The 20073-nt window shown below is 55.3% G+C and overlaps 1 protein-coding gene across 3 annotated transcripts in view; it reads right to left on the bottom strand.

Annotated features, from left to right (window-relative positions):
• The window catches only part of GSN (gelsolin), a 43563-nt gene that overhangs the window by 15011 nt on the left and 8479 nt on the right, over positions 1-20073 (bottom strand). The window contains exons 1-5 of one of the 3 annotated variants that reach the window (XM_065947427.1): positions 11902-12105; positions 10290-10494; positions 9437-9591; positions 2942-3103; positions 880-1029 (exon numbers count right to left, since the gene is read on the bottom strand). In XM_065947427.1, the coding sequence (XP_065803499.1) occupies positions 880-1029; positions 2942-3103; positions 9437-9591; positions 10290-10494; positions 11902-12039 (810 nt within the window). In that variant the 5' untranslated portion in view covers positions 12040-12105. Of the gene's footprint in view, positions 1-879; positions 1030-2941; positions 3104-9436; positions 9592-10289; positions 10495-11791; positions 11831-11901; positions 12106-20073 lie in introns of those variants that run through there. The other 2 variants (XM_065947428.1, XM_065947429.1) reach the window with 2 other exon arrangements.

The following is a 20073-nucleotide window of genomic DNA, read 5'->3' as shown; positions in this document are numbered from 1 at the left end:
GGAAGATCCCCTGGAGAAGGGAAAGGCTCCCCACTCCAGTATTCTGGCCTGGAGAATTCCATGGACTGTAAAGTCCACGGGGTCGCAAAGAGTCGGACACAACTGAGCGACTTTCAGTTTCACTTTCAAGAGGCACAGATGACCACTCTCACCTCACAGGGGAGGAAACCAAGAGAGAGAAAAGTACCTTGTCTATACCACTAGAAGGTGGCTAAGTAGAAATTTGAGCCCATATGCCTGTGACATTAGAATCCATTTCACGCCTCCGTTCTGCGCTCTCTCCAGCCTCAGTGGCCCTACTACTGTCTCTCTCAAGCCACGCTTGGTGTCCAGGCTCTTTCCCCACAACAATCCCTCCTGCTCGTCCTAAACACCTGCGCTCAATGGCCCCAGAGAAGCAGGAGAGACAGCGGCACGGAGCAGAGCCTGTGGTCTCCTCCTTTCCCAGTGACCTTGACCTCTATTGATATATCCTCAAAGCACACTGGCTGGCAACGACCATCATGCAATTGACAAAATGGGTTATAAACTAATTGGAATGATGAGAAGAAGAAAGAGGGGGTTGGGTCTCCATTGTCTCTTTCTGGCCTGGCTCTAGCACCAGGCTTGTCCTCAGAAGAAGCCAAGACCCTCCTGCTCGGCTCCTTTAGAGGATCCGGCCCTCTCGGCAGGAGGGTGTGGCTCACGGCCAGGATGCACTGGATCCTGGGACTCTAGCCCCGCCTCTCAGGGGAGTCTGGGAGAGGTCAGGGGGAGACTCTTCCGGCTTGGGAGAAAAACCCAGTCACCCCACAATTGCCTGCCGGGTGGAGGAAAGGAAAGAGCCTCCTGGCCCCTCGCTCAGCGACACCCCGTGCTCCCGGGACGCGGCCGCGGTACCTGGAGCATGGCCTCGGGCTCGGCGCCCTCCTCGGAAACGTGCACGCGGGCCCGGCCGCTCCGCTCGTTGTCCCGGATGCCCTTGGACACCTGTGTGGCCTTCAGCCTCTCAAAGCGGTTGCTGCTGGAGCCACACCACTGGTAGATGTCCTGTAGGAGAAAGCCCCCACGTGAGGCAGCGCCCCCGTCCACCTTCACAGGAGCCCTGCCAAGCGACACGACAAGGTCACCTTGTTCTCTGCTGGCCCAGATGAGGGCTGGCGGAGCACACGCACCCCACATCCAAGCTCAACACGTGTCACTTGTGTGTACTAGGGCCCGCGAGGGTATGCTGTGGATGTGCATTTTCCACAGGCACCCCTGCAAACAGAATGTGCGTAAAAATGTTTGCCTGATGGTGGGAGTGAAATTGGTACAACCACTTTGGAAAACCATCTGACTGTGCCTTTTTAAAGCTCCATATGCAAATATCCTACAACCCAGCCAACCCTCTCCTGGGAATATACCCAACAGTAACGCATGCAAGTGTCCACCAGAAGACATGTGCAAGGGTGCAGTGTCTGCTTCAGACTGGTTGCTCTCAAGACAGCTCATCATCATCCCTGAGGATTCTTGAGCTGATATTTCCCTTTCTTTCTTTCTCTACCATGGATTTTCATTCATGAAGAATAGCCATGAATTAATATTAGTATTAATAAAGTTATGTACCTACCTGTTTTTAAAGAAAGGCTTGTGCAAGAAGGCTCAGAGTTGCAACCCTTGGAAGAGCCCCAAACTCTCCCAAGTGTCCGTCAACAGTAGAACAGATAAACTGTGGCAAGTTTTATACAACAAGGAGAAGGAACAAGCTACAGCTAAAGGCAACAACAATAAGGATGGACCTTAGAAAGAGAATGTTCGGCAAAAAAATCAGACATCCAAAGGACAGATTCCAGGTACATGAAGTTCAGAAACAGGTGGAACTGGTCTAGACTGTTGGTGGAGAGAGTCTGGGGTGAGAGCTACCCATGGGGAGGAAGGGACGGGGAGAGGCCACACAGGGCTGACGGCGTTCTTTCTCGATCTGGTGTCAACTACTCGGGCGTGTCCATCCGTCAGAGTTACAGAGCCGCACACGCAGAATCCACACGCTCTTCTGTGTGCCTGTCACACTTTATAACAAGCTTACACTCAGGGTGTGTCTCTGCCTGCTGTCAAGTCGCTAGGTCATGTCCAACTCTTCTGCGACCCCCATGCACTGCAGCCCACCAGGCTCCTCCATCCATGGGATTTCCCAGGCCAGCGTACTGCGGTGGGCTGCCATTTCCCTCTCCAAGACACTGCACCACATGTATACACGAGGCTGGGGACAGAACGTCTGGCCGTGTCCTCCTGCGGGGATGGGTGTACATTGATTTGGGTGTACAAAGCACCACACGTCTGTAAGGTGGGTCTGGGTTAGTGCATCCCAGGCTTACCCATACAGGTGAGCACGTCCGACCACACAATGACATGCACACACGTGGGTCTTTGATCAACACACCCAAGTCTCCATGTGGAGACACTCATCGTGGTGACATGTCTACACCTGCCAGGCAAGAGCTTATAGAGCTTTCTTGTAATTGAGGTACAGTTATACAATACTATATAAGCCTCGGGTGTACAACACAGTGATTTACAATTTTTAAAGACCATATGCCATTTGTAGTTATTATAACATATTGGCTATATTTCAAGAGCCTATCATTTTTTAACATGCCTGCCATATACATGCAAGTGAGTGACTATGAATAAAAGATGCATAAGACATGCATATCACCGCGTCAGGGGGCTGTCCATCCACTGAATCTGCTCACAGGTCTGTGTGTGACGTGCGTGACGTGCGTGATGAGTCTGAGTCTGTGCACGCGCACACGTCTACCTGAGTCTGTGCGGGTGCGTCACTCACACACACAGCGCGTGGGGGCTGCCGCCCCTGTGACTCCCCACTGCGTCTCCATACTGCTCACATGGGTGAGCCCACCTCCCCAGGCCAAGCCTGGGGCACCCAGTGGCCCCTGAGAAAGGGCAGGGCAGGACTCACGTTGCCCAGGTCCAGGATGAAGCAGTCGCCGTTGTTGAAGCTCTCCCAGGACACAGGCACCTCGGTGGCTCGGACCACACGCCGCCCTTTGACCTGGAAGAGTCTCTGCACCACCACCTCGTTGGGCACCACGTGCTTGAATCCTGACGCCACGCCTCCTTTCTGTCGGGTCAAGGTGACAGCGTTAGTCCGGGGAGAGGGTCTGGCAGCGGACAGGAGTGATCTGAGGGCGTTCCGGCCCACGCACCAGTGGACTTCCAGCAGCCACCCCACCTCTGCACCTTGCTGCCACGCTTTCGAATCTCGTGCTCCACTAACAAAGAACCCTGGTCTCACTTTCCTGGATCAAAATGCTATAAACATTCCCTTCTCAAAAGCTGCATTCCCCAAGGAATGTTCTAAGAAACGCTAACCCCCAAGATGTTCGGCAAGGAAAGGATTCCATGATCAGGGAAGCAGAAGGCGTGCCCTTCACTTGCCCCCTGACTTACACAACGCACATCCGCATCACAAGGCACTGGGAAGTCCAACGGTAAATACACTTGCGTGGCATGCTTTAGACAGCACTTCCCTGCCTCGAGTCAAGATACCGCTTTTCTCTTCCACGTCCTGCCTGCGGCTCAAGTGTTCTGCAAAACCCGCTTTAAGGAGTGCTCATTCAAATCTTTCCCATCCTTCAAGGCTCTCTAGGAAGAGTCAAGACTGCCCCCGCCCCCGCCCCATGATGCTGCAGCAAGTTCCCCCCTGCTGTGCCTTCAGAGGCAGCGGTGGGTGAGGGACAGGGCGCTGACCTCGGGTCACGTCCCGGCCCTGGCACCAGAGTGCTGGGCGACTCTGGCCAGAGTCTCTGGCCCTCTCCGAGCCTCAGGCCTGCCTCTCCTGCAGCGGCGATCTAAGCCCCTGCTGCGCCGCCCTACACAGACACCATCAAGGCCCGGGGAGTCCAGGAGGGCTTCCCAGCAGCGGTCAGAACTGCCCGTGGGGGCTTCTCTGGTGACTCGGTGCTGGAGAATCCGCCTGCCAATGCAGGAGGCACGGGTTTGATCCCTGGTCTGGGAAGATCCCACATGCTCGGAGCAGCTAAGCCCGTGGGCCACAACGACCGAGCCTGTGCTCTGGGGCCCGGGAACTGCTGAACCCACACGCGGCAAACACTGAAGCCCACGTGCTCTAGAGCCCGTGCTCTGCGACAGGAGGGGCCCCCGGAAGGAGACGCCCATGCGCCACGGGTAGAGTATTTCTTGCGAGCCACAGCTAGAGAAAAATCTGCCCAGCAACAAAGACCCAGCACGGCCAGGAAAAAAAAAACTACCCTCGGGACAGGAGGAAGTCACGCGGGCTGGGTGTCCTCATGAGCAGGCCCAGCCCTGGATGCTCACTGGCCCCCAGCCCCAGGGAGGTCAAGTCAGAGCGGATAAGGTGCCCACAAGCTCCCATTTTCCCCATGTTCACTGAAGGAGGCGTGGCAAAGAGTCAGACGCGACTGAGCGACGGAACTGCACTGCAGTGACCCTGAGGACCAGCGACGTGGACTGGCTTACTCAAGGGCACCCAGTAAGCATGTGGCAAAGCTACGGAGCGTAACCACGTCTCCGTTTCCAAAGCTGCTCACGTCATGGGCCACTGAGGCCGGAACCGTGCCCACCCCCTCCCAGGGCCCTGGCTGACGCCTCATCTTGCAGAGCAAAGCCAGGTCTGACTTGCTGTGCTGAGTCCATGAGGGCAAGGGACAGACAGAGTGTGACTGGGTTCCTGTTACATCTACACAGCGAGGAGCTCAGAACTGGCTGCGACATGATCAGCCCCTGTGCTGGGCATTCTGCAGGGGTCATCTGCGAGGGAGGCGTCATTATCACCACCTTACAGACGCGGAGAAGAGATGCCGGAAGCAGAGACTTGCCTGAGATCTCAAAGCTAGTAAATGGTGGAGGTAGGTTTCAAACCCGGGTGTAAACGAATCTGTAAGGCCCACATTTTCCCCCAACGGCAGGTTTTCTTAGAGCCCAGGTCACCAGGGTCATCCAGGATGGGAGGCAGGAACAAACCGCTGTTCTGAGCAAGGTCATCAAGTAGAAGCGTTTTCCCTGTTGTGAGTGGGAGCGCCCTCTGGTGTCCTTTCTTGGTACCAGCGGGAAGCCTTTTAACAGCATCCCCTTGGTAGGGCTCAGCAGGACCGCCTTGGTCTTCTCAGAGCCTGTTTTTCCACCTGGCTTCAGAGGACTTCCAACTGCGAAGCATGCAAGGAAGAGCAGCTGGGGAAGACGATTCAGTGCCCCATGCTCATCTGGAAGTGACCGCGGAGGCTGCCTCCTACGAAGTCCACGCCAGGCTCCTCTGTCAGGGACACGCAATGTGGTCCCCACAAGCTCCTGAGGTTGCAAATCTCATCACCCCACTTTTCAGGCAAAAAAACTGAGATGCAAAGAGGTCCAGCCCCACGCCCAGGGTCCCAGCTAATTGGTGGAAGTTTTACCCCCAAGTTTGCCCTTCCCGGGACCAGCCTTGTCCAGGTCCACCAGCCCAGGACATCCTGAGTGTCTGTGGGCAGTGGTCACCCCGGGACCTCATCTATGTGGAGGTAAAGGACAGTGGGTCTGAAAAGGTTTTCCAAAAGGCGCTGAACAGACACACCGACCACTCCCATGGATTCCTTAGAGAGGAGGAAATGGGGAAATGAAGGAAGAGAAAGACCCTTAACATTTTTAAATACATCTCTAAAATGTTTTACTTGTTCAAGCATGTTTTCTATTTTTTGTCAAAAAAATAGAAACTTTTCTTTTAAAAAAGGAAAAGGGTTATTCAATGTCATACATCTCAGCTCCAATAAATTCCTCATATATGAATTTATAAATTAAAAGATACAGATTTCTAATGAGTGTGGACAGGCATTTCCTGATTAATTAACTCCTTCTAAACTTACTGATCTAGGAAATTAGGCTTGGAAAGATCAGTTAATACAAAAATAAAAGCAAGCTCTCAGGAGACATTAGTGAATCTCCAAGCATAAGGGGCAAGGTTTTTTTTGTAAAGTTTTACTATTTTTTATTATTTTCACTTTAATATTTAAGAGTGATTGCTGCTTTCTATGGTCTAATCATTAGTGGACAGAGACTGGCATCAAATTATTTGAACAAAATTTAATAGAATATTTTTTAAAAGCTATTTTCCAAATTAAAGTGAAGATACATACACACACACATATATATATGTATGTATATATATATATATATATATATATATATATAAAATATATAGATGTATCATTGTTTTATTTGCCAATTTTGCATCTGACTCTTGTGACCCCAGGGGCTGTAGCCCGCTAGGCTCCTCTGTCCATGGGTTTTCTAGGCAAGAATACCAGAGTGGGTTGCCATTTCCTTCTCCAGGGGATCTTTCTGACCCAGGGATCGAACCCATGTCTCCTGCGTGGCAGGTGGTTTCTTCACCACTGCGCCACCAGGGAAGCCCATATGTATCAAGTGCCGTGCCAGGCGCTCGGTCATGTCCGACTCTGTGCGACCCCATGGACTGAAGCCCACCAGGCTCCTCTGTCCGTGGGATCCTCCAGGCAAGAACACTGGAGTGGGTTGCCATGCCTTCCTTCAGGGGATCTTACTGACCCAGGGATCGAACCCAGGTCTCTTACGTCTTCTGAATTGGCAGCCAGGTTCTTTATCGCTAGTGCCACCTGGGAAGCCAGGATAAATTCTATACCTATATATAAATATACACATCTATATGTTCATATAGAGAGAGGAAAATTACATACCATTTGGTGTGTATCTCCAAGAGTAGAATCATGGGCAACTTTTACTCACTAAAAGCCTTATTTCTATGTTCAACATGTTACAATAAGCTTGTATTATTATTATAGTCTGAAGAAAGGTAAAAGCTATAAAGAGCTACCTTTTTATGTTAAGCTCTTTATAAAACAAAGAAAGACCTACTGATTGGCGCTGATCCCCTCCACCCTCTAATTTCAGGGTTCCTTATCTGAAAACAGGAGGGAGGACAGGAAGGATCCGAGGGATTCTGTGGGTTTCCCACTGTGATCCTTGGGGCCACGGGATTCCAGGACTCAGCCCAGCCCAGACTCCGCTGGAACAAAGGGTTTCAAATAACCCAGTTCCTTGGGGTCTCTGGGGCTCTATCCAAAAGTCAAGAGGAGGAAGAAGGAAAGGAGGAGGAGCAAGGATCAAAAACAGTGCGCTTTGAGGATCTGAGGGCCACAGACCAAGATCAGATGGGTGCTGGGAAAGCCCCGTCCCCCCGCTGCCCCTGCTCACACCCCGAGCACAGAACCGGCTGTGAGGAGCAGGCTTTCACAGAAACAAGTCTTGCATAACAAGCTCTGCTCCTCGGAGATCCATAATTGATGAGGGCACCAGGCCAAGAACCTTGGGCTGGGCCTGCCGAGGGCGGGGGCGACCAGAGGACTTGCGGAAGGCGGAAAATGGGACTGGCTGTGCACCTCACGTTCCCACCGAAGGCCAGGGCCTTTGAGCAGTGAAGTCAAAGGCAGGAGGGGTTGGGAACCGCTCCCCTAGAGCAATCCTCAGAGTACGGTCCATGAATATCTTGGGAAAATCACCAGAGTGGGGAGGAGACTTGCTAAACGTGCAAATTCCTAGGCTCCATCTGAGCCAAGATAAGAGACCAGAGAGGCTTCAAATGTTTCTCTGAACCAGGCCCTTCATATCTGGGTTTAAATCCCAGCTCAATCGCTTACCAGCCCTGTAAGCCGCTTAGTCTGCCCACAAGTTAGGTAGCTGCTGTCCGTACAGAGGCAGCAGGAAGCAGGCACTGCAGCTCCAGGGGCCTGATAAGTACTTGCTGGAGTGAAGGACAAACGGAGCGCGTGAGAGCAGGAGGCACGCGGGGAGAAGGGTGGCCTCAGGGCCGATCTCTCTAGCTCCTGATTAAGGGTTCCTTCCACTTTCTACTCTAGGAGCTGCAAAAAGTCCTGATCTTTCTCCCCGTCCAAGCCTGGGTTCCAAACTTCTCTCCTGCCGGCACCAGGGCCCCAGAGGAGACTCCAGAAGGAACGCAGAGCTGGACAGGTCTGTAGAAGGCGCTCTAGGGAGCGCTGAACTGGCTGACAGGGGGCGCTGGGAGGTTCCGGGGAATCCAACCCACCTTTGCCCAGCCCAGGGCTGAGGCCCAGTTCCCAGGACACACCCTGCTCTCTGCTATCTCTACAGCTTTTCCATCATCTAATCCCTGGTGTGTCAGCTGGGCAGACAGCATCGTGCTAAGTCACTTCTGTCATGTCTGACTCTTTGCGACCCTATAGACTGCAGCCCACCAAGCTCCTCTGTCCATGGGACTCTCCAGAGAAGAATACTGGAGTGGGTTGCCTCGCCTTCCTCCAGGGCATCTTCCCCGCCCAGGGATGGAACCCATGTCTCTCATATCTCCTGCATGGGCAGGTGGGTTCCTTACCACTCTCGCCACCTGGGAAGCCCTGGGGTGTCAGCTGGGCAGACAGCATCACCACCCTGCTGACACCCCGCTCCAGAGGACCTGGAGGCCCAGAGGTGGACAATGACTCCTCGAAGGTCGCACAGCATATCAGCAGCGTAGATGAGGCTTAGTACCTGCCCTGAACCCCTGCTCACAAGAGGCAGATTGGTGTACTGGGGAAAAGCTGGGCGTCAGGAAATCTGGGCTCCGGTCCTGGCTCGGAGACTGACTTACTCTGTGCCTCAGTTTCTCCTCCCTCCCTTAAAATAAGAGGTCTGCCTTCTGGTGTTAAGGCCAAAGCTTGTGATCCCTTCCCTATCCTGACCAAAGAGAACCCCAGCTATGCAATACCAGCGTTCCAGGAGCCCTTCCAAGATGCCAAGGCATCTTCCAGCTATGCCTTCACCAAATCCTCTCCCCAGGCCTGAAGGGCAGGTACAAGTGGTTCTCATGAAACCGAAGAGGACAGGGAGGCTCAGGGAGGCCAAGTGGCTTGCCAGAAGTCACAGAGCACATTGGGAACAGCCTCTTGGGGCCCCCAGCGTGGCTGTGCTCAGCCCCACCGGACTCGGGGCTGGAGCTCAGCGTCTTCAGAGTTCAAAAGACAGAAAGAGAATGGGATCAAGGGTCCCCTTTCAAATATCGAAACTAGGACCCTCTGTTGGCAGGGCCTCAGAACTAAAAGCTGTAGGCCCAAGCCCTGGGCATGCTAGGTTTACAAAGGGCAAACTCCATGCAAAGGGCATACGGCACCTAAGGCCCACCTATTACTGCTGGGGTGAGGAAAACCACCTTGTGGGGTGATAGAAATTTTCTTCTCTCAATTTAATAATAAACCAGAGGCTCAGAGAGGGCGTGTGATTTGTCCAAGGTCACACAGCTAGCAAGGGCCCGAAACTCAAAGCCAGGGTTAGCCACCTCCAAGGGCTGAGCTCCGGCCTGTCTGCCTGCACACCCGCAGAAGCCTGAAAGGCGGGTGGGTGTGAGCGAGCCCGGCCACTGATGCCTCTGTCCCCGCCGCCCGGCACCCACCTTGTACTTGAGGCCAGACTTGAAGTAGCCGAGGAAGGTGGCCGACTCGAAGCCCTGGACCTCCCGGTGCTGCACGGCCCGGCCGTTCAGGTGGTCGTCCAACTGCACGGTGAAGATGGCGGCCGCCCCGCTCTCGTCCTGGCTGCATTCATTGCCTGCGGGACGTCAGAGCGGCATGAGCCGGCTCCCGGCCAGCGGCCCCAGTCGCCCACAGCGGAGGGGTCTGGAGCCCCCTGTAGTGCCCTAGCCTGGCTGGAGAAGCTGGGAAAGGCCCTGCCTCTTGGGAGCCTCAGTGAATCCATCTGCATAATGGGGGTGGTGGGAGCTGACTCCAAGGTCTCTGAGAGTCCTCCCAGCACTCGCTCACCCGAGGTCAGGCCAGAGAGCACCAGCAAATCAAGCCACAGGGAGGGGCCAGGGCTCACAGGGTCACACGGAAGAACCGCGGCAGGACTTCAGGCTCCCGACTCGGAAGGGCAAACTAGAATCTGGCTGGAAAGGGTGGGTCCTGGGTTTCTAAGTCACCCCCCGTTCTGAGTCCATAGATCGTGGCTTGTTTAACCCTCACAACAGTCCTACGAGGAACTGTGCAAAGCTGGTGCAAAGCTGGGATGTGATACTGGTGCAATCAGCACATCCAATTTACAGAGACACTGAATGTCTTGCCAAAGGGCAGAGCTGGGGTCTGAACTTGGGGAGGCTGGCTCAACAGTCGTGGGAACACGTAACCAAGGGCCTGGCACAGACTCGATGCTCAGCAGTCGCTAAATTCCCTTGGGCGCTTCTGGGGGCCCAGGTCTCAGAGGTCTGCGCTCCCGCAAAGGGGCAGGGGCGGGGCTGGGGGCCGTCTCACCCAGCCAGTAGTGGAGATCATACTGCAGGTTCCCATTCCTCAGCTGCACCGTCTTCAGGATGACATAGGCATCGCCTGTGAAGAAGTCTCCGTAAAGGTTGGGAGGCACGGGAACCAGGTCGAACTTCTCCACACGCCAGATCTGCAGGCCGGGCTCCTTCCCCGCCTTGAGGAACTCGGGGTGCTCCACCACCATGCTTCCCGGCTGCAAGAGACAGGGCAGAGCCTGAGCGGGGCAGGGGCCGCGGCGGGGATGGACCCTGGGGACGAGGGAGGCTGGCTTTCAGCACCGAGAGCACCTCACTTGAGCCTGACGCCCCCACCGCACCCTGGACCCCGCCCGCGACGCGTGAGCACCAAGGGCCGAGTTTAGGCTCCAAGCCCTGCCCTGGCCAGCATCTCCCGCGCCCTCTCGTCTCCCTGGTGATGGGGGCACAGAAGGCTCTGCCTCCCTGTCTTAGTGCCAACTGGATGCAACAGCTGAGGCACACGGAGGTGAGGCCAGGGACCACCAGCTAGGAAATGACAGAGCAGGAGCTGGCCCAGACTCCAAGAGCTTTGGGACCACGGGGAGACCCCTCAGATGGCAACGGTAAATCTGGGGGTGGCCAGGGGCTCAACTTAAACCCTTCCAGCATCCTCGGTGGCCGAGAGAAATAGAAGGGTCCTCATAGAGTTCATTAGCGAACTCCACCCTGCAGATCGGGAGACTGAGGCCCCAAGAGGGGAGGGGCCTGGCCCAAGGCCACAGGGGCCTGTCTGTTTTTGCTCTTTTTCCCCACGCCCCATTCACGCCCCCATCACACCTCCAAGAAGGACTTAGGTGGCTGAGCCCAAGCAGCCTCCTGCGCTGTCTGCCTCCTCCCTCCTGCCCCTAAAGCCCCACCCCACCCCCAAATTCCATTTCTTGGAAAAGGCGAAAGGACGCAGCCGGGGTCTGCGGGAGCCTGTTGGAGATGAGGTGGTGGAGAACGGGGGACAGGCGGTCAGACCATGCACGGGGGCTGGAAACGGAGCAGAGCGGGGTGGTTAGCTGGGAATCAGAGGAGGGAAATCAGCAGGCGCAGGTCACCTCGGGCCAGATCTGGTGGAAGAAGTGAAAAAAACCAGATGGGAGAACTCAGGCAGCAGAGAGGAGAACATGAAAGAACAGCTGGAGGGAGGAGAAACCCTAGAAGGCAGAGGCGGTGTCAGAGACGGGAGAAGAGGTGACAGCGATGGAGGGAACCAGGCGAAGGTGAGACGGTCCAGGAAAGAGGGGGATGCGGTGAGAAATCAGATGAGAAAGAAGACTCTGAAATGAAAGGAGAAATCACAAGAGGCAAGGAGAGAAATGAGGCGGAGGGAAGGAGAAATCCGGCGGCAGAGATGGGTAGCAAGTCAGAAGGCAGCGCAGAGGGAAGACATCCGGCCAAGGTGAAGTTAGCCTGCTGGGAGGGAAACAGCCAGGCTGAGGCCCCCACCCCTCCAGCGGAGCCCCGGAGGCAGCAAGAGATACTTACAAAGCAACAAAACAGTTTTTCCATTCTAGACCTGAATTACTCCCCTTTTCCTAGCGCTGTATCTGCAAGAACTTACAATAAAGAGTTACTCCCGGGCCCCGGGCACTCACCCGCGCCTGGGTCGCCCGTCCCTGCGGCGCCCCCGACTGGGTCGCGCCCCGCGCCGGGATGGCCGCGCGGGCCGGGTGCGGCAGCGCGCCCAGCGCCAGGACCAGCGCGCCCAGCAGCGCGCAGCGACGCGCGGCCATGGCAGCGACGGCGGCAGAAGGCAACCCGGGAGGCAGGCAGGCGGGCAGCCGGGGCGCCAGGCTCGCCCTGACCTTAAGTAGCCGCCCGGCCCACTCCGCCCACCCGGAGACCGCCCCGTTGGGGAGGGCGGAGGGCCGGCCGGGCCCCTGCGGGCCGGGGAGGGGCGGGAATCTGGGCTGGAATTTTTAAGAGACATCGGGGTTCCCACCGGGACCGGCCCAACGGGCGGGGCCGCCCCTTCGCTCCAGCTCAGGGGTGGAGACCACGCACAAGGCCTGGCATACAGCAGGTGCTAATTCCGTGCACACTGCATGGACGCACGCATGAACGGCAGGGACCCACCCAGCCCGGCTTCCTGTGTGATCCACGCGGGACCCCTCCTCTCTCCACCCCTGACATCTCCAGCAAAAAGCCACAGGCGCTAACTAAGAGGGATTGGAGGTTTTCAGCATCACGTGAACACCCTTTAAGGACTGGGCACCATTCACAGCCCCTCGTAGAGGTGGGAACAGCTCAGAATGGCCAAGCGGTGTGCACACTAGGAAATGAAGTCAAGACCGGCCCCAGGTGGTCCGCGTGGACCGCCCGCTTAGGCAGCATGTGGCTGTCGCCAGTTACGGACACGGTTCAGGGGCTGACCTCCACTAGAGCCTTGAGCAAGCCAGGCAGAGAGGGGCGAGCAGATCTCTCCACTTCTGGGATTGCAGGCTCTATTTTACTCAAAACCACCCTTCTTTCCTTCCTCATTAAAAAGTTACTTTTTATTTTTAAAAAACTGTTTTGGGCTCCTCTGGGTCCTTGTGTTCTGGGGCTTTCTCGGGTTGCAGCAAGCAGGGGCTGCTCTCCAGCTGCGGACACGGGCTTCTCTCTGCGGAACTCGGGCTCCAGGGCAGAGAGCTTCAGCAGTTGTGGCCCACTGGCTTAATTGCCCCAAGGCATATGATGTCCTCCCCGACCACGTCCCCTGCCTTGGCAGATGGATTCTTAACCACTGGACCACCAGGGAAGTCTAAAAGTTATTTGTTAAAAGTTTGTTTTTAATCAAAACTTAAAAGTCACTTTATTTACACAAAGTTTCACCTCTCAACCCCACGTACTTGTACCTCCAGGCAGCTAACCCACTTCTAGCTTCCTCCTTCGGCTGATGGTTTCATGGTCTGCCTTCCTGTCTAGGGAACCAGCCTTTGTTGTTTGGGGTTGAGGTTGGGGACGGGGGCTGTTTGTTTTGCTTTTGTTCTTGTGTTCTCAGTTTTAGGTCCTATCTGTGGTTCTCTCTGGGGAAGACAAGGATTCGTGCCTCCTCCCCCTTGCCCAGGCTCCCTTCCCACCCCTTATTCTCCTACTGGAGGCTTAATTGGGTTATCAGTGCTATTCACACGCATCCAGGCCTGCTTCCCACCTTCAACGACCCCCCTTTCCAGTCTCCCACGACCGTGCTGGACTCAATTTCTCTGTTTCCTAGATCCCCTTGCAGTCCAGATCTCCTTTCTCAACAGCAGGGAAATGCAATGACAGGGAAGAGAACAAAGGAGCTGGAGGCCTGGGTTGGATGCCCACCTCCACTGTAAGCCACTTTCCTCCTCTCTGCCTCACTCTCCTCATCTAGTAAATGGGTATAAAGTGGTCGCTGAGAATCCCATCCGTCTGTGTGTGAAAATGGCCTGGTCTGCCAGTGAGTAAGTGGGAGTTCCTGTCCTCCTTCCCCATGAGCTTCAGTCACCGGCCCCAGCTCCTCCTGGAGCCCAGCTTCTGTCTAATTACAGGCTGAAATTTGCCCTCCATCACACACAACTTCCTCCCATTTAAGGGAGACTGTAGGTCAGATAAAGGGTTAAAGGAACATTCACAGAGGAGATAAATCAGACTGCAGGGATTATAAGGCTTTGTGGACAAAGGGACTTGTGACCTGGACCTTGAAGGACAGGAAGGAGGGAGATTGAGAGGAGAGGCATTCCAGGGGGGGAACAGCACAGGCAAAGGGCGAGCAAACGCAGGCCACTGACAGGGATCCTGTCTGAAACACCGGGACAGGAAGAGATGAGGCCAGAGAGGGCAGCAGAGGTCACAAGGGCCCGTGTGCCACTCGAGAGTCGGAATGCTTTTTTAAGACATATATGGGTATAGGTTAAGAGTTTCTCAGAGAGCTGCTTTTTGTTTTATTTATTTACGTATTTTTTTTTTGGCTGCGCTGGGTCTTCATGACTGCAAGCAGGCTTTCTCTGGTCGCAGCTACTCTTCATTGCAACGTGCAGGCTTCTCCTTGGAGTAGCTTCTCTCGTTGCAGAGCATGGACACTCTGGCACGGGCTCAAGAGTCCTGGCTCACGGGTTCAGCTGCCCTGCGGCACGTGGACTCTTCCCAGACCAGGGATCCAACCTGTCTCCCCTGCACTGGCGGGTGAATTCTAAACCACTGGCCCACCAGGGAAATCCCTGAAGAGTCTGAATTTCATCTTAGTGTCTATGGGGACCCACAAGAGGTCCCTAACTTCTCAAGGCTGTATGTCTGGTCCTGGGCCTGCAGAGCCTGCACTGGATGTCTCTGGCCTAAACTCAGAGAGCTCTTCCCTCTCCCTAGGCGTTTGGAGGGTGATAAAACCCCACTGTTCTCATACGCGCCTGATGGAAGCATAACCCAGTTTCCCCTCTCTGGAGAGCAACTGACATCTATACAAATTCAAAACATGCAATGAGACCACAGTGCCATTTCCTTCAGTATGGCTTACAGAGGAACACAAAAATATACGTGCAAGGATGTTCACTGAAGCATTGTTGGAAGAAAACTGGAAAGGACCCAAAGGTCCTGGTTAAATAAATTATGGAGCCGCCATACAATGGGCCACTCTGCAGCTGTGGGAAAAGAACGAGCTAGCGCAGACCGTGCCCAGCACCCAGCAGGCAGTCAGCAAACATGGAGCGATCTCAAAAAAGCAAACTGCACTGCGACTCTGCTGTGGCTCCTCTCTTCTGGTTTATAAGGGTGTCTGCTCCTGCATACATTTTGTCCTTAAAAAAATCACAGAGAGTAAACACCAAACTGCTAAGTCAGTTTGTTTGAAAGACATGAAGAAGCTGGGGTTAAGCACCCACATCACTGCAGCTGGCGTGAGCAAACACCTTAGGGTGATGAAACATTCCAACACTGGATTACAGTGATGATTACCCAACCGAAAAAGGTACTAAACACCATAATGCTGTCTGCTTACAATGGGTGAATTGTTAATGGTATCTATATTACACCTCAGTATACTTGTGTGAAAAAATTTTTCAATGTGCTATAGGGTTTGAAACTATTTACAAGTGTTTCTCTGATGTAGTTTTTTTTTTTTAAAGACTGATCTAGAAAAAAAAAAAAAGACTGATCTAGGAATAATACCTTAAAAATAGATACAGTAATATCTGCTCATTAGACAATTTGGAAAATTCAAACCAGCAGGAAGAGGAAATTTCCTTGTCATCCCCAGTCACCTCCACCCCCCACCCCAAGTGAACCTGAGCCGGCATCCAGCCCAGCTGAGCGGTCCCTTTTTTTTCCCCCCGAGCAGTCCCTTCTGCTCAGCTGGTGATTAACAGAGAGGGCTGGTGGGGCTCGGCCTTGGTCCCAGGGGTCAGGGCCCACCAGCCCAGGGTCACTGACCCCAGGTTAATGATCACAAAGGCCCCGGCAGCTGTGCCTGTCACATAGCCCTGAAGCCTGGGTCCCCGGCACTGGAGACCCGGGCAACAGGCCCTGCCCCTGCCCTCGGGGCATCCACGGCCTGGAAGCTCTCACTGCAGGGCAGTGACATGCGGAGACTGTGACGGGCCCACAGGCCCCGGGCTCCCTGCCTGGAAGGGGATGTGCAAGTTCAGAAGAGGGGGGAGAGCCTTAGTGCAAAGAAAAACCTCTTAAGTAGGAAGGAAGAGCTCCCCACCCCATGCCAGGCTTGCCTCTGCTGCTGCTTTCCTGGGTGACTTTGGGCAAATCACCGTCCTTATCTGCTCTTCAGGGTCTCCATAAGGAAAAGAACGGCCAGGCCCTGAAGCTCTGACTCTGAGCCTCGTTCTCAGCCCCAGCATTCCCCAGATCCTGGCTCTGCAACCACATGGGGAACCTAGAGGTCTCAGAGTTCCCATCTGTAAAACGGGGACACTTGTCCAGGTGCCTCTACAGGTCCTTCTGAAGCAGACAGTGCGGAGCCCCTGACCTGCGCTGGGCGGGCACAGCATCCCTAGTGGCTGCATGCCACCGCACCTCTGGGTCTGCGTGTCTCTGGGAGAAGACGGGGAGGGAAGGCGGCCGGCTCTGACACTCATTCACAGCCACCAGGAAACAGAGGCTCGGGAGTTCCAGGCACTTGCTCAGGGCCCTTCAGCTGGAACGAGGCGCTGCTGGGATTCAAGCTCAAGGCTGGCTGGCCCCAGTGCCCAGGCTCCACCTGGGGCTCGGCAGGGCCCCCAGCACCATCCCGCCTGGGCAGCAAGGGGACAGCAGCACCCATCACAGGGGAAGGGCTGCAGCTGCTGACCCAGGCAGCCCTGCCCTGCCACCACTCACCACGTGAGCGCGTCCTAGCCCCTGCCCTTCTCTGACCCTCAAGAGGTCCCCCTGCCCTGTGATCTCAGGTGTTCCTGGCTCCTGCCTGGCGCTCCACACAGGAGGCTGTTTCCAGCATCCAACCACATCCCTGGCTGCAGCTCGGTACCGGACCGCCACCGCCCGCCACCAGCCGTGGCCCTGCTCCCTTGGAGACCTCAGGCTAGCCTCCGTGTCTCCGTGGGCCTCCCGAGGCAGCTACCAGCCCCGGGAGGAGGCAGCCTCACCCTCCGCCCCCGGCCACAGCGTACAAAAGGCCTCGGCCACTCCTAGAAGACACCGCCCTGTTCTTTTCTCTTCGCACCAAACACTGTTGTTCTTGATTCCCAGGCCGCCGGCCACTCACGAGCAGCCCTCTTTTTCGGAGCTTGTTTGCTTGCTGGCTCATGGCTGGGTTCTGGGTCCTCCTGGGAACACCCGCCCTGCTGGCCGGGGTTTGTTAAATAGGACAACAGTCGGTAAACAGAGAAGCCAGTTATGAAACCCGGTAAAACTGGACAGGGCCTCAGCATGGGGAGCCCTGGGGACCTGAAAGAACACGTGTTTTAGAATCTGGGAGACTCAGCGCCTGTGATCAGGGCCTCAGTTTCCTTATCTGTAAAATGGGGAGCTCACAGGGCAGTGAGGGGGTTCAAGGCCTGACACACAGCACAGTTGGAGCTCCTAGTGCCCTGTGTGTGAACACAGAGGCCTCTCAGCGTGCACTCACCACGTGAGAGCAATTAGTGGTGCCCGAGAAAGGTTACAGGTTTCACAGTGAGAGTCCCGAGCTCAGGACCAGGCCGTGTGACCCAGAGCAAGTTGCTTACCCTCTCTGAGCGCTGGGTCATTCACCTGTAGAAAGGGAAGTACTGCCCATGTGCAGGGTGGCTGGGAGCTCTGGAGCAAGTAGCCCAGAGCAGGGCTTATTTGTAGCAATGTTCAATAGATCACCCTCTCTTTGCAGACTGTGACCCCAAGAGCAAGAGAGTAACTTCTCAGAGTCACTTAGTGAGCACCGTTCCCAGGCCAGAGCCGAGGCCTGAGCCCACGCCAAGGCCCCCGGGAAGGGCCAGCTGGACCTCTGCCCTGGCTCCATCCATCCCGGGCGGGGACAGCTGTTGGGGAGACGGTCAGTGAGGCTTGGCTGAAGCCACCTCCAAGAGGCCGCCTCTCCCAGGGCCCGAAGCCACTGGCTTTTTCCCAGCCTCCGGAGGCTACCCCCACGTAGTGCCGAGAGCCAGGACAGGACATTCAGAAAGGGCTGGCCCTGCCGCTTCCTGACCCCGTGCCCTGGGAGCAGCCAGGTCTGGCCACGGGTGTGAGCCAGGGCCCTGCCTGCCAGGGTCCCCTTTGGAGTCGGTCTCCCCCTCTTGGGGGAGGCAGCGGCCCCGGGAAGGTGCAAACAGCTGCAAACAACTGTCTCCTCGCTGCCCCAGGACCCCACAGCCCACCAACAGGGAAGTCCAGGCACAAACGCATATCAGCGGCAGGACAAGGAGGCCCAACTCCAGGCACTGTGAGGCAGGACCAGTAAAGATGGGGAACACGGCCTCCGCCTGCCAACCTCCCGGGGCAGCAGGGCCTACGGGGCCCCAACCAGAGCCAGCGCAGCAACAGCTGCAGGAGGGAGCGTCCTGCCACAGAGGGGAAGCGCTTCCCAGCAGGAAGAAAAACAGTCCGTGACTGTGCAAAGAGCTCCTGCCAGGAAAATCTGGGTATAAATCCCTGATCTACCACTTCCAGCTGTGTGGCTTCGGCTCTCTGAGCCTCAATTTCCTCATCTGTAGAATGGGATTAGAGTAGCTTCTTGCTAGGGTTGCTGTGAGAATTTTATAAAGTAAAAGCCATCTGGGGCTTAGCACAGTGCGCAAGTATCAAGGAAGCTGTGGTGGCTGTTTGCTGGGGGCTTAGGAAGCCTCTGTTAATATCTCTCTGACACTCAAGTTCCTTACGCATAAAATCAGCGTTAAAATGTCTTTTCAAAAGGTGAGTGGAAGGATTTCCCTGGTGGCCCGGTGGGTAAGACGCTGTGCTCCCAATGCAGGGGGCCCAGGTTCAGTCTCTGGTCGGAGAACTAGATCCCACATGCGGCACCTGAGACCTGCCATAGCCAAGTAAAGAAACAAAGTAAACTTTATTAAGGGTTGAATGAGACCATAAATGTGGAAGATACTAGGGTCATAACTGACATAAGACAGAGGTTCAAAAGTGCCAGTATCCTCCACCTTCTCCCAGAGAGATAAGGAGTGGTGCATCGGTGACCCAGCCAAGGAGACGCAAGTGATGAGCAAATCAGCCCATCTCTAAAGACCCTTCGAGCCCTGGAACTTGAATAAGAGTCTGAAAGGAACAGCAAGAGGCAAAACAGTTTGTGCCTCTGGTCCCTACCCCAGCCCCGCGCCGCCTCCCCCGGTCTGTCTGGGGATCCAGTTCATCCTTCAGCAGCTCCCTAGGCCAATGGGAGCCACAGGTCGGGACCTCAGAGGACGGTGACAGGCCCCTCCTGCCGCAAGCTCCAAATGGAGCCTCTCTCTGTCCCCAAGCCCCTCACAGCCAGCAACGGCGGGAGCCCACCCCCCAGGCGCCAGTTTGCACCGGTCAGGCAGAACTTCTGAGAACCATAAAGGGGACAGAGGAGACGGTAGAGAACCCGGAACAGTAAGGGGAGCCTCGGCCAGCTCAGGGTACCAGGAATGACCGGCAGAGTGACGGCTGTGCAAACTTCCATCCAGGGGAAAACAAGATAATGTCCAGGTTGTGTACGGTCGGAGCCCAAATGCCTACCTCAGGGGGCACTTGGGCAAACAGCCCATCTGAGCATTTCAATTTCCTCCTCTATAAAATGGGGTGGTGAGTCCTACCCTGGGGGTCGCCTGAGAGAACTGAAGGATCTCCTGGTACACAGCAGGCGCTCAATAACCACAAAGCCCCTAGTACATGTCTAGGCCCTGCAAACATGCCCACTGGCCTCCGGTACCCACCCTTGGCTTTCATCTCTGCATCCCTGCCTCCAACGCAGGGGAGGGCTGGAGGGTCCCAGCCAAGGCCCAGAGACCTGGACGTGCAGCTGGTGCCAAGGACAGGGTCACATCTCAGGAGAGGGTCTCCAGCCAGCACTTTAAGAGCCCCCTGTGCCTCCCGCCCCATCCACAAATCTCTTCATGACGCCCTCCCCTCTCCTCTGGTCTGCTCCCACCCCGAGGAACAAGGGCTCAATCCCAGCCCTGCCTCATACTACTTAGGTGACCCTGGGCAAAATGACTCAACCGTTCCGAGCCTGGGTCCTTGGGTACAGAATCGCCAGATTATCTCCCAGGCCTACGAGAACTTGATACCGGTAAAAATCAGTTATGGAAAAACTCCAAGTGCTATAGCGTGGTTAGAAATGGTTTGCAATTAATCTCAAACGCTGAACTACAAGAGAACTACCAGAGGTTCAAAGATATATTTTATCCTTGCTAATCCCTTTCATTTTA

Source organism: Muntiacus reevesi, chromosome 10 (genome assembly GCF_963930625.1).
Source record: "Muntiacus reevesi chromosome 10, mMunRee1.1, whole genome shotgun sequence".
NCBI classification, from domain to species: domain Eukaryota; kingdom Metazoa; phylum Chordata; class Mammalia; order Artiodactyla; family Cervidae; genus Muntiacus; species Muntiacus reevesi.
The sequence above is the reverse complement of the archived record's forward strand: the minus strand, read 5'-3'. Positions and strand labels throughout refer to the sequence as shown.